Source organism: Neofelis nebulosa, chromosome 8, assembly GCF_028018385.1.
Source record: "Neofelis nebulosa isolate mNeoNeb1 chromosome 8, mNeoNeb1.pri, whole genome shotgun sequence".
In the NCBI taxonomy this organism is placed as follows: Eukaryota; Metazoa; Chordata; class Mammalia; order Carnivora; family Felidae; genus Neofelis; species Neofelis nebulosa.
In genome coordinates this window covers 86,782,058-86,800,645 of record NC_080789.1, presented here as the reverse complement: position 1 = coordinate 86,800,645, position 18,588 = coordinate 86,782,058, and the positions used below count along the sequence as shown (strand labels likewise).

General features: G+C 39.1%; 1 protein-coding gene across 2 annotated transcripts in view; it reads right to left on the bottom strand.

Moving 5' to 3' along the window:
- Window positions 1-18,588, bottom strand: part of ST8SIA1 (ST8 alpha-N-acetyl-neuraminide alpha-2,8-sialyltransferase 1) — a 159,256-nt gene that overhangs the window by 65,659 nt on the left and 75,009 nt on the right. For both annotated transcript variants that reach the window (XM_058743407.1, XM_058743406.1), the window contains exon 3: window positions 1,330-1,439. In XM_058743407.1, the coding sequence (XP_058599390.1) occupies window positions 1,330-1,439 (110 nt within the window). The remainder of the gene's footprint in view (window positions 1-1,329; window positions 1,440-18,588) is intronic.

Here is an 18,588-nt window from a genome sequence, read left to right as displayed (position 1 = left end):
GCTGATGGCTCGGAGCCTGGAGCCTGTTTCCGATTCTGTGTCTCCCTCTCTCTCTGCCCCTCCCCCGTTCATGCTCTGTCTCTCTCTGTCCCAAAAATAAAAAATAAAAAAAAATGTTGAAAAAAAAAAAAAAAAATTTAAAAAAACCAAATCCCATGCCACTGTACCCCTTCCTTTACTCAGCTTCTTCCTTCCCTCTGTGTTGCTGTAGGCCTCCACCTTCCTGGCCCTGGAGCCCTCTGGCACATGGGTCATAGTTATTCCTACCTCAGGGAGACTTTGGGCTTTGGGGTCCACCTGAAAGAATCTCCACAATACAGCTTCAAAGTTCCTACACTTCTGCAGTTTCGTGTGTCTCCTTTTTCTGCCACATGTCCTATCATTCCCCAGACAAACTGAGTTCTGCCATCATATACTCCAGTGGGCCACTCTTTGACATCGGTTCTTATGATTCCATCTCTCCTTCATCTTTGCCACCACCCACTCCCTTGGGGCTCTGAATGACCCTGTCCTTTGGCCCCGTTTGGTGCCCTTCGTCTCTTGGTCATGCTCCTCAAAGCCCACTTGCTAACCAGCCCAGACTTCAAGGTGTATCACCTCACACTTTCTCTAGCCAGGATCCTCCATGTTGTCACTCCCCATTCTTCCTCCCTCTCAGCCACACAGTCCCAAAATCACTTGCTGTCTTCACTCCTGGTCAAAATCACCCACAAGTGCAGGTTGGCACCACTACAGGTTGATGGTCTCTAGCCCTGGCTGGCTGCATCTTAGCAATTCTTTTACATGGCCCTGTAGAAGCCTCCTATTTTCCCCTCGAAGTGACATGTCACCACTCAGTCCCTTTACCAAGCTTCCTCCCTGCACAAAAGTTATGACCCCTCCTTCCTTCCAGTGTTCCTAGCCAAACACACATCATCAGATCCCTCTTCAAATCCCACTGGCTACTTACAAACATTTTTGTGAAAAACAGAGAAGAAAAGGGTGTAGAGTGTAATGAATAAATGAAAATGTGTATTCACAGTCAATTTTTAAATCAATTTTTAAAGTTTTTGTCACCTGACTGTATAATCTAACACAAAAGCTCAGTGTTTTTACTTTGGGGTTTCCCCATGACCTCTGAACCCTTCTTGGCTTTATACTTTCTTGGGGCATGTTCCCCTGCTCCCCGGCCCTCTCCTAAATTCACTTGTACATGAACTTGAAGGGAAGCTAAAGAGCAGTTACAATTGATTAATCACAAGTGACTAGTTTTGAAAGGCCCCAGGGCTTGTGGGAGGTGTGGGGAAAAGGGGAGAAGGCAGAGGCCGCGCTGTGGGTGCTCTCTCTTACCGCATGACAAAATTTGCTTCATCTATTTGACGGCCACAGCCACTCTTCTTCAGAATCCCACCATTTCCCACCACCGCGCATTTCTTCAAGGGCAGCTGGAATGGGGTTGCCTAGCAACAGAAAACAAGGCGGGTTTTCACTGCAGAGAACACACAACTGCTCACAAAATCATTGTTTACAGCAGATCCATTGGAGGAATTTGATTGAAGACTGGGCAGAGCAAAAGAGCATGTGGAAAGAAAGATGCCAAGAAGTTTGTAAAGAATCCACTAGCCTGTTCCTTTGAAACTAAAAGAAAGAAAGAAAGAAAGAAAGAAAGAAAGAAAGAAAGAAAGAAAGAAGAAAAAAGAACTTTGATTCCCTGAAGTGTTTTTAAATATAACATATTTTGTATCAAATTGACCATGTACATCGTGTCTCCTAAGGAAAATAGAAAAATCCAGGTCTATTTTTAATGGCATTAAACTGGGAACAAACTCAAATGAATTCTATCCCCCTATCTGAGTGCAATTTCATTAACTCCTACAGTCCTCAATTCCCTCCACAAATGTTGCTCAGTGCTTCTTATGCTAACTGTCCAGGGTAAATACAAAGATACAAAAAATCACAGGCCTCAGACTCACAGCCTGGGATGTAGGGAGACTGTGAACATAAAAAATTATGTAACAGACCCTAACGTAATGCTGAAATTGTTGTAGAAGAAGTAGGCTCTAAATGCTATGGAGAATCCCACACAGGAGGAAAAAGGCAAATTTCTGCCAAGCCAACTCAGGGAAGGCTTTCTCACTTGAGATGAATCTTACAGGATGAATAGGATTTTGCCAGGCAGAGAAAACAGTATAAACAAAGGCACAAAGTATGCTGAAAGCACATGCTGTGTTTATGAGAAAATGTACACTTTGGGTGGGTCTGTCTAGAACCTGGGAGGCACTAAGGGGCAAATGACTGTGCAAACCAGACAGCATGTGACTTTCCTCCTGCAAACATTGAAGTGGAGTGTAAAGAAAATGTTCAGTGTACCTGAGTGTTCCTTGACATGCTATTTATAGTATGAGGGACTTTCAAAACCTAGCAATAGCCCCTGAAAGTGAAATGTGTCATCCAATGTCTTTTAGCTGGGTCAGGAAGAAGCCCCAGGAAAATGATCTCCTGCTTACTAAAACAATGCCTAGTGGTTGGAGTTCTTTGGGGGAAGACCTCACATCTACATAACTGATGCATAAAATAACTATTCTGATATTAAGTAGGCCATTTTGGGTGAATTCAACGCAAATAATATGGACTATACCAAGAGAGTAAGTGGAATAAATACATGAATATAAAAGGGCTTCACATAGGCATAAAGTAATTAAGCCAGAAAAATAAAATCCCAGGAGTCTGTGTGAAACTGAGGTAGGCACTTCATGCAGCACAAGAAAAAAATTTACTTCCTCTATTTCTAGTATGTAAAAGGAACAGCCAGAGCTATGAAAATATAGTTCATAAAGATACAGTACTTAAACTGTAAAGTCCAAGTATATGCCAGCACACAATTAAGAACTCCCTACATGACTGCAACAGAGAACAGTCCACAGAACCCCAGAGCAGGATACAGAGAGGAAGGACAGACAAAGGCCAGAACTCTAACACTTCCAGATTGTTCCAGGATGATATGTGCAGTTTTTCTCAGTCATTCCTGAGGAGCATTTGAAGTCAACATTAGAAATACATTGGTTAGATCTATAATATGTTGGGAGCAGATTTAAGCAATTATGCTCAAATCAGCTATTCATTTATTCCACAAGTATTTACTGAGTACCTACTATGTTCCAGACACTATTCTGGGTGACAGGACATAAGTAATAATCTCTGTTCCTATGGAGCTTACATTCTAGTGGGTAAACAGATAATAAGTGAAGTCAAACGAGTAAAATTAACAGTATGTCAGATGGTGACACGGACTGTGGACAGAAACAAATCATTGGCATGAGACAATCAAGAAATGCTTTTGAAGAACTGCAATTTAAATAGGGTGGTTGGGGAAGAACTCAAAGGAGACATGTAAGCAAATCCCTGAAGATGAGGTAGTGAGCATTACAGATATATCTGGAGGGAACCGCTGATGTAGACCTTGAGAAAGGAACACTCCTGGGGTACGAAAGGAAGAGCAAAGACCCCATTGTCTGGAGATGAGTAAGCAAGGGACAGAGAAGTGGGAAAGGAAATCAGAGAGTTAACTCATGGGGAGGTTAGGGAATAACTTCTGTAGGGGTTTGAAGGGTATGACAAAGACTTTAGGTTTTATTCTAAGATGAAAATCAAGTCAATGCAGGGCAAGCAAAGAAATGATGTTAGGCCATATTTTGGAACAACCACTCTGCCTCTGCATGAACAGACTATGAGATGTCATGAGCAGAAAGAAAGGGACCAGTCAGGAGTCTCCTGTAACAGTAGACTAGAGATTCTGGTAGCTTGGACTAGGGTGATGGCAGTAGGGATGATGAGAAGTGAGCAGATTCTGAAGATATTTTGGAGGGAGAGCTGACAGAATTTGCTGATGTAACAGAATTAAAGTAAGAGAAAAAGAGGGATCAGGAATGATGCCAAGGGTTTTGGCTAGAACAGCTGTAAAGAAGGACTTGCCATTTGTTGAGGTATAGAAGATTACAAAGGAGCAGGTTTTGAGGAGAATGATCTGGAGTTCAATTTTAAATATGTCAAGTATGAAATCCCCTTTAGGAATTTGTTTTTAATTTTAAAGTGGGGGCAGGAGCACAGAGAGAGAGAATCTTAAGCACACTCCATGGTCACCATAGAGCTGGATGTAGGGCTCAATCCCATGACCCTGGGATCATGACCTGAACCGAGATGGAGAGTCAGATGCTAAACTGACTGAGCCACCCATGCGCCACCCCTTTTAGGCATTTAAATGGCAGTGTCAAGTAGGCAATTGAAATATCAGAGTACAGTCAGGGAACTGGTCTTTCCTGGACAAAGACAGCTGGGAGCGGTCAGCATACAGTATGTAGCTAAAGGTAGGAGACTAGATGGTGAAGAAGTGTAGACAGAAGATAGAAAAGGTCAAAGACCTGAATCCTGGGACATTCCAACAAGAAGTCAGGAGACTGAAGAGAAATCAGTAAAGGAGACTAAGGAGTAGCCAATAAAATGGGAGGGAAAAAAACACAGGAAAAGTGTGGTATCTTGGAAGACAAGTAAAAAAAAAGTGTCAAAAAATAAAAGGAAAAAATTGCAGCAAATGTAGTAGATCTGTGATAATAAATAGGTAGATTAACAAAAAAAGTAAGATAAAGTAAGATAGATCTTGCAATAGATCTGTGATAATAAATAGGTAGATTAACAAATAGATAAAGTAAGATGACAGCTGAAAGTTGCCCTCTGGATTTAGCAACATGGAGGTCACTTGGTAACCTTAACAAGGATAGATTTGGTTCAGCAGTGTAGATAGAAAGCCTGATCTGAGTTCAGTGGGTTATACGTGTTTATTTGCATATCTATTTGTACATAGTTTATTTGAAAAGTGTGAGCTCATTCATGCTCAGCTAATATTTAGTTTGCCTTGCAAAAACCAGCTTAAACCCCCCTCATTGTTGTTAGAGTTTTTGAACCAGATCAACTGGCAACTCCAGGCTTCCGGTTAAGAATGTGGGCACAGAAGCAGCAGCAATAGTTGCCACAGCATAAAGTTAGGTGCCACCAACCTCCTCACTTCCAGTTTGTGGGATTGTGCGATGGTAGGGCAGGCTGTCCAACGCCTCAGTGTTCCCTCTTCAGGGAAGAGGGATAATATTGCACGGGAGTAGGTGAGATGATGTACATGAAGCATCTCATCAAACTACTGGTTCGGTGACCCACTCATCTTCCTCCCCTTCTTCTTCCATCCCTTTCCTCCTCCCAGCACAGTTCACTGATTTGTTCAAGCCACAGAATACTGAGATTCCATGGGTTTGGGGGAACACAAGAAAATAGTTCTTTATCGGACTCTATCTTAACAATTAGAAAATGTAACTATTATATTCATATACTATAAAAAAAAATTTTCAAAGCTCTTGAACAGAAGCCCAGGGACGGGGGGGAGCCGTTTATTTGTTTCTGTTAATATTTGCTTGCTACTTCTTCATTTGGTCAACTACTAGCCCTCACACCAGCAATTTCATTTCAATAAATATTTCTCAAGTGCCTAAGTGCATACTCTTCTGGGCACTGGTAATACATGAGTGAACAGTAACAGCTCACCAAAACTTTACAGAAAGGAAAAACTTAATTGAGAAAATACTGTGGAATTTTTTTTTAACTGAGATAATAATGTCATTATGCTATTTTAGGTACAGAATATCTAAACTTTGGCAATGGTCAGTGCTTACCAGAAGGATATGTGAACACGATGTACTCCTTTTGGAGTACGGTACATAGAAAGAACTTTTGGTCATCCATTTCAAGATGAATATTACTATTTTGGCAAGTATTTTTTTTATTACGGCATTTCCTCCTTTCTTTTCAAACGTTATCTCCTTGCATCCCTGACATAAAGTGTCCACTGGATCTGAGAATATAGTATACGGCTCTTCCTGCTAACCTTAAAAAATACTACTCCATTTCCAGCAATATATGAATGGATAAAAAAGTCATGGTGTATGTGTGTGTGTGTGTGTGTGTGTGTATATATATACATATATATATATATGTATATATATATGTGTGTGTGTATGTGTGTGTGTATATATGTATATGTATGTATGTATATGTGTGTGTGTGTGTGTGTATATATATATATATATATATATACACACACACACACAACAGAGTATTACTCAGCCATAAAAAAAGAATGAGATCTTGCCATTTGTGACAATATGGATGGACTTAGTACGTGTATGTTAAATGAAATAAGTCAGATGGAGAAAGACAAATATCATATGATTTCACTTATATGCGAAATCTAAAAAACAAAGCAAACTACATAAACCAACAAACAAAAAGCAGAAACAGATCCATAAATACAGACAAGAAAGTGATGGTTGCCAAAGGGAAGGAAGGTTGGGGGATAAGCAAAATTGGTGAAGAAGACTGGGAGATACAGGCTTCCAGTTATGGAATGAATAAGTCATAGGACTAAAAGATCCAACATAGGGAATATAGTGAATGGTACTGTAATAGCGTTGATTAGGGACAGATCGCAATAGCATTGTAGAGGGACTCACAGTGATCATAGCATAATGTTTAGACTTGTGGAATCACTATGTTATGTCCTTGAAACTAATGTAACACTGTGTGTCAACTGTACATAAATTAAAAAAACAAACAACAACAACAAAATACTACTCTAAATGAAAGGATGGATTAGGCAGATCAACCACATGGATGAGTTCAAAATATTGCTGGACCACTAATTCACCTGAGGGATCTTTGTCCAAAGCTTTTTGCTTATCACTGTACCATCAATTAATGGCCATCTTCTTAATGACTATATTATATTAACTGTCTGGAATTCAGATTCTGGATTGCCTGTCCCCTCAAATTCCCAGTGCCTCACTGTAAGTCAGGCATGGTCATACCAATCCCATTTCTCTCCCAGTATGACTGTGAGAATTAAAATAATGTGAGGCATTGAACATCATCAGGAAACTCTGAAATCCTATACATAGCCTTAATACATTATTGTATACTAAAAAAATTAAATGCTCTGGGGAAAAAATGTACCATTATATTGCTAGACCACTATAATATATAGTTTATCTTTGTATGAAATACCTTCAATTTCAAAGAGTTACATAGACTTGAACAAAATATTTTTTGATTGGCCTTTGAATATATGTACTACTCCTATCAATCAATGAGCTTTTAAATGTACATTTTTGTGTCTGAATCGTTACAAGTTAGCAATCTTTTTTGCTCAACACTTTATATCCCAACGAAGCATGGAGCAGATAATCAACAATTCATTTAGTATGTTGATTATTTAATCAGATTTTTGTTGAACACCTAATCTATTTCAGCAGTACCTTGCCTAAAGTAGAACGTTCTTAATGTCATAATGGATATATAATTTAATCTCCAAACTTCAAGAACATGGATCTGCAATTTTCTAAGAGTCAATTAATAAAGACATTCCAAATTTTGTTTTTTGAGATATCTCTTATCTTTATTATGGCCCATGGCCTACATTACCTGTGCCTCTTCTTTTTTTTTTTTTACATGTTTAATTAATTAATTAATTAATTTATTTATTTAGAAAGACAGAGAGAGCGTATTTGACAGCAAACGTGAGCGGGGGAGGAGCGGAGAGAGAGAGGGAGTAGGAGAATCCCAAGAAAGCTCTGCACTCTCAGCGCAGAGCACAACATAGAACCTGCACTCTCAGGGCAGAGCACAACATGGAACTTGATTCCAAGAATCACAAGATAATGACCTGAGTGAAATCAAGAGTCGGACGCTCAACTGACTGAGACACTGTATCTCTTCTTAAATAGACATGATGTCTAACTTGTCTTTTCACTTAACTATTTGTTGAACAAATATTATGAACCAGAAGCTGTTGTGAATGCTGAGAATGTGCTGGTGAGCAAAACAGACATATACCCCACTCATGGAGCTAACATGCTAATGGGAAAAACAGAATTTAACAAGTATGATAGGAAAGCACAGAGTGCTATAAGGCTATAGGAAATCTTTATGAGGAAGTGACACTGAGACTTCAAATCTAGCCTCTGCAATCAGACAACATGAAGAAATTAAAGGTGTCCAAATCAGCCAGGAGGAGGTCAAACTTTCATCCTTCACAGATGACATGATACTCTATATGGAAAACCCAAAAGATTCCACCAAAAAGTGCTAGAACTGATTCATGAATTCAGCAAAGTTGCAGGATATAAAATCAACACACAGAAATTGGTTGCATTCCTATACACCAACAATGAAGGAATCGAGAAATCAAGGAATTGATCCCATTTACAGTTGCACCAAAAACCATAAAATACCTAGGAATAAACCTAACCAAAGATGTGAAAATCTATATGCTGAAAACTATAGAAAGCTTATGAAAGAAACTGAAGAAGACACAAAGAAATGGAAAAACATTCCATGCTCCTGGATAGGAAGAACAAATATCATTAAAATGTCGATACTACCCAAAGCAATCTACATATTCAATGTAATCCTTATCAAAGTAACACCAGCATTCTTCCCAGAGCTAGAACAAATAATCTTAAAAATTTGTATGGAACCAGAAAAGACCCTGAATAGCAAAAGCAATCTTGAAAAAGAAAACCAAAGCAGGAGGCATCACAATCCCAGACTTCAAGCTGTACTACAAAGCTATAATCATCAAGACAGTATGGTACTGGCACAAGAACAGACACTCAGATCAATAGAATAGAATAAAGAACTCAAAAATGGACCCACAAATGTATGGCAACTAATCTTTGACAAAGCAGGAAAGAATACCCAATGGAATAAAGACAGTCTCTTCAGCAAGTGGTGCTGGGAAAACTGGACAGCGACATGCAGAAGAATGAACCTGGACCACTTTCTTACACCATACACAAAAATAAACTCAAAGTGGATGAAAGACCTCAATGTAAGACAGGAAGCCATCAATATCCTCAAGGAGAAAGCAGGCAAAAACCTCTTTGATCTTGGCCGCAGCAACTTCTTACTCAACACGTCTCCGGAGGCAAGGGAAACAAAAGCAAAAATGAACTACTGGGACCTCATCAAAATAAAAAGCTTCTGCACAGCGAAGGAAACAATCAGAAAAACTAAAAGGCAACCAACAGAATGGGAGGAGATATTTGCAAATGACATATCAGATAAAGGGTTAGTATCCAAAATCTACAAAGAACTTACCAAACTCAACATCCAAAAAACAAATAATCCAGTGAAGAAATGGGCAAAATACATGAATAGACACTTCTCCAAAGAAGACATCCAGATGGCCAACCGACACATGAAAAAATGCTCAACATCACTCATCATCAGGGAAATACAAATCAAAACCACAAAGAGATACCACCTTACACTTGTCAGAATGGCTAACATTAACAACTCAGCAACAACAGATGTTGGCGAGGATGTGGAGAAAGAGGATCTCTTTTGCATTGCTGGTGGGAATGCAAGCTGGTGTAGTCACTCTGGAAAACAGTATGGAGTTTCCTTAAAAAATGAAAAATAGAACTACTCTATGACCTAGCAATTGCACTACTAGGCATTTATCCATGGGATACAGGTGTGCTGTTTTGAAGGGACACATGCACCCCCATGTTTATAGCAGCACCATCAACAATAGCCAAAGTATGGAAAGAGCCCAAATGTCCACTGATAGATGAATGGATAAAGAAGAAGTGGGGGGCGCCTGGGTGGCGCATTCGGTTAAGCGTCCGACTTCAGCCAGGTCACGATCTCGCGGTCCGTGAGTTCGAGCCCCGCGTCAGGCTCTGGGCTGATGGCTCGGAGCCTGGAGCCTGTTTCTGATTCTGTGTCTCCCTCTCTCTCTGCCCCTCCCCTGTTCATGCTCTGTCTCTCTCTGTCTCAAAAATAAAAACCTTAAAAAAAATTTTTTTTAAAAAAAGAAGAAGTGGTATATATATACAATGGAGTATTACTCAGCAAACAAAAAGAATGAAATCTTGCCATTTGCAACCACGTGGATGGAACTGGAGGATATTATGCTAAGTGAAATTAGTCATTCAGAGAAAGACAAAAATCATGACTTCACTCATATGAGGACTTTAAGAGACAAAACAGATGAACATAAGGGAAGGGAAACAAAAATAATATAAAAACAGGGAGGGGGACAAAATGAAAGAGACTCATAAATATGGAGAACAAACTGAGGGTTACTGGAGGGGTTGTGAGAGGGGGGATGGGCTAAATGGGTAAGGGGCATTAAGGAATCTACTGAAATCATTGCTTCACTATATACTAACTAATTTGGATGTAAATTTTAAAAAAAATAAAAAAGTTAAATTAAAAAAAAGAAAAGTAGTTCAGATTTCTGGCCTATTAGATAATCTTAGGAAAGTTGAAAGAAAAAAAGGGCAAAAATTAGGTCTTTAATGTTTTATGGCATGAATGAAGGTGAAAAGATTTGTTACAGGCTCAAAGACTTTTTCAGAAACAAATTACAAATGCCACCTGCTAAATTATTCCTGGCTTACAATATGACTTCTGGAAGAATGCTGTTAAGATCTGAAGAATTTAAACCATGTTTTTTGTGCCTTATGTAAATAGCTCTAGAGCATCCCAGAATGGTTTTTATAATTAAGTGAATGAAGCAATATTTACCAGAGCCATTTCCAAAGCCAGATGCCTCACTTCTTCCTCTTCATGTGCAATCCACACAAGACAACAAAGCAATAAGGGCCAGTGACTTTAATCACTAACATGAGGACACTCTGTGCCTACTCATCTTATATCCCACTAGATGTCGTGAATGATAATTACACTATCTCTATGAGGAAATGAGTTAATCACCATCAATCACTAACCATGTTAGAGTCTGAGCTTGTCTTGCTGGGAGGGGATGAGGTAGGAGGTACTCAGAGAAAAAGAAAAATGTAAAGCACTTAGTAGATAGAGAACTGGATTAAACAATGCTGCAGTAACTATTTTTACAGGAATATGCAACATTTTGGCAAGAACACCTCTGATACAAATTGTTACAATGGTCTTTGAGAGAGGCTATCTTTGAGTCACGTCTATAATGTAAAAAATTAGCATCCTGCATAGATACAAATTAAAAATCAAAGAATAAAAACTGTTCCATAGAACCACTGTAGGGCAAGATCAGATATTGGGGGCAGGCTATAATGTCCCTACATCCAAGTTATAATAACTAACTAACCTTAAATCTGCTTCTTGGGAGCACCAGGGGGCCAAAAAGTTTAAAAGCCCGTAGTGGACCCACTTGGATTCTGTGAAAATATGTAAAGGAAAACCTCATTCAAAACAGAGTCCAGAAGTCCTGAAGAAAGAGCTCTCAAGCATGTACCACTAATTGCAGCTTACTTTACATATCTTGGCAGGAGGAAGCTTATGTTACTACCCCAGCAGGAGGAAGAAGATTTTGTTCTAGCCCAGCAACAGCCCAGCCAATGAGAACTGCCACATCTTAGCCAATGAGAAGTCACCACAACCGTGAACACTCTCCTTTTCCTCCAATGAACTCTCATTCAAAACCACCCCCCCCAACTCCTCCCTTATCTCTCTAAAAGCAAAACCCTCTTTGTTCTCCAGACCTGTCTATAGTTCATTAAAGTTTGCATGTCCCAAACTGCAGTTGCTCTGCTGTTCCCAAATAGACTCATTTTGTTGATAAAATAACTGGCTACTTTATTTTTAAGGTTGACAATTCTGTCCATAGTGGAGCTCTGCTAGACACAGCCTAAGCTCTGAACAAGAGGAGGCTGTGCAGTACCCAGAATTATGAGAACTGAGTAACAGATTGAACCACATTAAGCAAACTAATGGTCAATTAAATAGCTTTAATTTCAAGAATTTATCTAAGCAACAGGCTAGTATTTTTAAATACTCTCTTGCTTTTGAAGATGGCAACAAGGGGCACCCAGGTGCCCCAGTCGGTTAAGCAGCCGACTTTGGCTCAGGTCATGATCTCACGGTCCGTGAGTTCAAGCCCCGCGTCGGGCTCTGTGCTGACAGCTCGGAGCCTGGAGCCTGTTTCAGATTCTGTGTCTCCCTCTCTCTGACCCTCCCCCGTTCATGCTCTGTCTCTTTCTGTCTCAAAAATAAATAAACGTTAAAAAAAAAATTTGAAGATGGCAACAAAATACTCCATTGTTTTAAATGTAATACAAAATATATCAGATTACTATTATAATTCTCACCATAACTCACTGCTTCAGTGTTAGTTTCCAGACACGCCAAATAACTTTTGTACCTACCTTCCTCTAGATTCTTCTTCCTCTGTCTTCCTTCTACCACTTCCTGATCCTGTTTCACCTGTAACCGACATTCCTTGCTTGGTTGCTTACACTTGGGGGGCAGGGTTGGGAGGGGAGAATTCCATAAATATTTCTGAATAAATATTTTATAACAAAAAAGTGAGGCTATCAAGCTAAATTTTGCTTATTTTGTTACACATGTAACTGTATGCTGATACTCTTAGCTAGAAGAGCTGGACTTTTATTTTCATACTTCATAATTCAAAGGAAAATTTTTTTGCCTGTTTGTTTTGTGCTGCTACTCCCTCCAAACTCTTGTCTTTGATAGGAAGGGGGAGCAAGTCTCCCATGTCTGCAGTTGTGTTTTAAAGCTAGAAAAATTACCAGACCATTTAGTATTCAGAACACCACCAAGTGCCACTATTAAGAAGAGGAATCACTGTCAGTGTTAGATGTGGGTCTCAAGTCTTAATAGAAAAGCATAGATTTTGATTTGCAAGCCTTCAAAGAGGCCTGAAAGGCTGTCACTATATGCCAGCTGCTATTAGTCATGATGTCAAAACATATGCTTGCCTTATTGATGAAAATCTCAAGGTTTTGTCCATTAGAACATGAACTTGCACTTCTAATTGTAGCCCAACCCATTCATTTCTATGTACCCTCACCCACATACCCACATGGACTCCCACACATAATTATGCTTCACCCACACACATAATTTAATTTCTCACCCATATGTTAATTATATCCTCAACTTAGGCATCTAAATACACCCCCTGTCTTACATCTAATTACAGCCCCCCTCTTATGAATGTAATTACACCATTCAGCCACCCATCTAATTATGCCCTCCTTGACATATTTAATTGCACTGCCCGCTCAAGGACCTAATTACATTCTAACCAGTGCATCAGTTAAGCCCCCAACCCTCCAACAATATTCTTCAGATGCACATCTATCTGTACCCCACTTTATTATTTCAACTGAGGATTGACAACTTCCCATAAGTGAATTCCTAGTAAGCATAGTACCCAACTAACAAGCAAAATAATTACAAGGTGCAGCTGAATCAAAAGCAGCTTTGTTCCTTTCCAGCAAAAAAAACAAATATGTATTTGTTTTTTCAGTCATTTAACTAGCCCCTTGGAAGTCCAAATTAAAATTTCTTTTGTTTTCTTACTTTGTGTGTGTAAGCATTTTTTATGATGAAAATATCTAGTAATTAGTTAATTTATTTCAGAGACTAATTCTTCTCATTACAGACATTTAATTATTGAACTTTTAAAACCATTATCCAAAACCTTGCCTGGGGATATATAAGTACTAATTATAGAATATTTCCATATCCACTCCACACAAAGAAGATTCATCATCCTTCAATTACATGAAAGTGAATTTCCAGAAAGCTGCTGCTAAGATTTGTATTCCTTATTCCGTTAATAAAATTGTGATTTAAAAAAGATAAACTCAGTGTTAATATTCTTTCTACACAGGATGCATCTCTGGAAATTGAATGATGTGATATATTTATATGTTGGGTACTATTTCTCCAGTAAAATTTTTGATTCAATCCATTATAAAGAATAACACGCATTCCAGAGAGTATTATGCATTTTTCACATATAATCTGTAGTCGGGATACAACCTCTTGGAGTCAAATATTACATCAGTTCATGGAACCATTCGGTAGATTTATTAAATGATTCATAATCAACTCCCAGTTAACTGAAATTTGTTACCAACGTTGTTTCTGACCCATGAATGCCAAAGCAGTGAGGAAGGCCGTACCTCTCCTTTAGGCCAGAGGTTGGCCACATTTCAAAAGTTCTCAGACCTGGGAGATTTTTTTTGTGGTGGAAAGGAAAGGACTATGAAGGGCAAGGCCAATATTTCAAAGGTAGCGGCCAGTGATTCTAAGAAGAGCAAAAAATGGCAGCAGCAGCAGCAGCGGGAACCTTCAAGCTTCATGCCGTTACCGCACCTTGCATTCTCAAATCCCGATGTAGAGGTACCACCTCAAGAATCTTTCTCTGTAAATACAGTGCATCTTCCTGTGGACGAGCATTACCCTCGAGTCTACCTGCCTGCATCCAAACCCTGACTTAATGTTCCTTCTAGTACCACTGGCGACTTACTTAACCTCGGTGCCTTGGCGTTCTCATTCGTAATAATGGCACCCACCCCAGACAGTTGTTGTGAGGATTAAATGAGTTCTGTCTGGCACAAAGTAAGTGATCGATACTGTTATTTTATTTTTAATGGGCCAACATTTTCTCAGCAAGACAGCCTAGAAATCTTGGACTCACTGTTGCTCCTCTCTCAATATCATCACCCTATCACCTACCTCTGCAGAGACTATTCTGTTCTTCTCCTTCCACCCTCATTGCAAAATTGTTTAAATGCCTCATGACTGTCAGTCAGCTTCTAGTTCTGGCCCATCATCTATCCTTTCCTCTTACATGCTAGTTTTTCTCCAAAACAAAAGTGATGGTGTCACAGGTGTTTGTACATCCTCACATACATGAAATTATACACATTAACTATGTGCAGTCCTTTCTGTATCAGTTATCCCTCAATAAATCTTTAAATAAACAAAATCTAATGCAAGTCGCTCCCCTACAAAAGAAAAGTGTACAAAATGTACTATGTTTGCCCCTCAACCACAGACCAAAACATTTGAGATCTTCATTGAGGCACTCAGGACCCACCAACAAACAACCCAAACTCCCTGTTCTTTCTTTTTTTCTCACCACATCATCTATATTCACACTCCATATTCCCTCCACATCACTTTACTTGCTGTGGTTCTCTTCCAACACAGCCTGAATTTCCTGTCTCCCTATGTTTGTTGAGGCTGCTACAATGCCTCCTCCCCTTCTTCCCCCCACTCTCCCTACCCTACTATCTACCTGCCAAGTCATTCTTCACCCTTAAGACCTATGAAGTGTCTGCAGGTATTATGTCCAATAAGATCCCCTGCAAGTTCAAGGATTGCTCAAAAATTGAAACAGATCGGAGGAACATTAGAATTCATTTATGCTCAATGAGTCATGAGAATTATATGTTAAAGCTGTGCACAGCGGCTTATAAATATATATGAAATTGAATCAAATCATTTCTTTAATACTTCAGAGACTTTCAAACTTATTATTGTTGATGTTATTTTGTCTGTTTCACAATGGAAGTCTTCTGCTGTTTTTTAAATAAGATCTTATGCAGAAAATCTCCATTAAAAAACAAAAATAAAAAATAAAATAGAAGACCTTTTGAGGTTGAGATGGGCATCCCTCGGTTTTTCTCTTATATCTGAAAGTGACACTTAGACACCGGAAGGAATTTGATGGTGCAGAAAACTACTAACCTAATCAAACTCTTTCTCCCTATCCCTCCCCCCAAAATGAAGACCTACAAATATCAAGCACATTTCAGGTAAGGACATGTGGCTAGTATTTACTGAGCTCCAACCAGCCATATACTAGTCACTATGAAGTACTGGGGCAAAAACTCTGACCCCCAGCTTAGTGTTTGTTACACCAAAATATGGTTTGAATTAAGACATCTATTTTGTTTTCAACTATAAATAGTCTACAATTACTCAGTAATGCAGCAGAGTGTTAAACTGTTAATCCAATTCGATAAAGTACCTGAACAACAGGACCAGGATCAGTTGCTGGCTAATTAACTATTAAATTATTAATTAAAAAAACAAACAAACCTAGCATTGTCTCATATATAACTATTCCATGGGGGAAAAAATGAAGCAATCAACCAGAGAATATTTTCTTTGAGAATAACTGGCTCCTTCTGCTTTCTCCCCTCCCAACTTTATAAGAAAAAGTATCTGTCATTCTTTCTTGTGAGAAAAAGGAAAAGAAGTTGTTTCTAAAGCATTCCTTCTTTCCTGGCATCTCTCCCTTAATCATATCCCAGAACTAACCCAGATAAGCCTCCAATCAGCTGAATTTCATAGCCTCTAAGTTCTCCACTCATACTCTTACCTCTGCTTATTTTACCCTATCTGCTTGAGTCATCTTCTCCCCTTTTTTATAGTGTTGCCCACGTATGTCAGAATCACCCTAAAATGCATAGTAAAGATGCATATCCTTGGTTCTACTTCAACTGTGAGTAGACCGTGGGAGGCTGAAGTTGACCTACACAATTTGTGTGCACAATAAGGTCTGTGACCCGCCAGATCCTACCAACTCTCAAATACAACCTGAAGTCTTCCTTCTCCAGAACTTTCCCTGACCTACCTTATTTCCTTATCTTCTGGGACCAGCATCCACAATCCTACCCACTGCCACAAAAAAAAAAGAAAAACAAAAAACCCTACAGCAATGTCACTCCCTTTAACCCAACACTCTAGACACTTGGCATTTAGTACTATTTGCTACCCATTTTGTATATATGCTCACCCTCCACAAGTGGAGAATAAGCCCCTCAAGGGTATAAATCATGTCTTATAAAATCTAAAGCTCCAACATTATGTGCTGGACACAGTAAGTACACAGGTGTTTTGATTAATGGATTGATTCACCCAGAAATGCCAGGAATATAAGCCAATGAAGCAAATCTGTTAACTTTTTCAGACCACTGGTATAAAGGTTAAGAATACACAGCTGAGCTAATAGAGTCTGTCACATGGAGTTCCAAAATCAAATGCCTACAGAATGCAAACAGGGAGCATAAGTGGAGCATAAGGAATACAACAGGGAGTGCTAGGGACTGGGGTAAACAAAGGACATGTGACAAAACCAAAAAGATCATAGCTCATAGTCTGTTGATGGGCATAGGACCTAGTGCTGCTAGATATTCTAATATTTTTTCTCTAAGTAATACTAAATTCTATGTGAAACCTCGTTTTTAATGTTGGCAATATACTTCTAATAATTTTTTAAACCATAAAAGCTGAACAAAATACATTTGAGAGCCACACTTGGCTCTAGTATTTTAAACTCTAGAACCCAGGCAGGGTCCTAGCCATCTTACATGTATTCAGAGTGGGAGGTTAGAGATGAGTGTAAATCTTAAATTATTAAGAAAGATGTAGGAAAATGCACCTTTTAAGGAACTTTTAGCCCAAGATGGGGAAAGATTCTCTTCTTGCCAGGTCCACATGAAATAACAGGTCCTTTTTTAAGGCAGTTTGTGAAAATTCATGATTCCAAGAGACAGAAGGCAGACCACAGGTTTTTGAAGTCCCCTAATCTCCATTCAAAATATCATTGAGACTCAGATATTACCCACAGTGATTTCTCAGCCCTCTATGACTGAGACCTCTCATCCTAAACAGTTGTTTGTTTTCCTTTTTTTTTTAAGTTTATTTATTTATATTGAGAGAGAGAGAGCGAGCAAGAGAGAGAGAGAGAGCGCGCGCACAAATGGGGAAAGGACAGAGAGAGAGGAAGACAAAGAATCCCAAGCAGGCTCCCTGCTGTCAGCACAGAGCCGGATGTGGGGGTCGAGCTCACAAACCGAGACATCACGACCTGAGCCGAAATCAAGAGTCAGACAGTTGACCGACCGAGTCACCCAGACACCACAACAGTTGTTTTTTTAGCCAAAATGGCATCATCTTACTTATGCTGTTTAATAAAGTATTATGGACATCTTTCCATTACTCTTATTTTAATGCCAGTGTACTATTTGACTGGATAGATGGTTCAAAACTTAACCAATTCCTTACTGTAAAAAGTTTAGGTTGTTTCCAATTTTTCACCATGTTAAATAATGCTGCTATAAACATCTTTGAATTGTGGCAAATCCAGGAGGGTGAAGATGGAAGGCAGGACCAGCCCACTCTATTTTTTCCTTTGGTCGGGACAATAAAGCTTGCTTAATTTTATGTAAAGCATCGTGCAAGAGCCTCTTCAAGTCCACCTTTCAATGAAATTGTTTTTTCCTAGCCCATTCCACATAGGATTCCTCATGCTGTCACTGACCTGACACATATAACCTTGAGCACTTGTCCAATTATATCCTTAAGATAAATCCTTAAATGTAGAATTGCTGGGTCAGATAATAAGCACATATTTAAGTCCTTTGATACACCTAACTAAATTACTTACCAGAAAAACTGTACCAGGTTCACTGGCCCCACTGTGCCTGAGAGCATGTTTGTCTCAACCTCTGTATCTGGCTACCTTGAACAACCTGGGTCATATCAATAAAAGTTAGCAGGTGAGTACGTAAGAAAAACAATGGAAATCTCCTTATATACTCGCACAGCTATTTCAGACATACAGGGGAGAAACTTTATTGTGTTGTAATCATTCTATGATGTATTATTTAATCTGAGAGGAAAGGCAGTGTGGTTTAAATGGGTAAATTCACAGAGTTTGGCTTCAACAGGTCTGAGCAC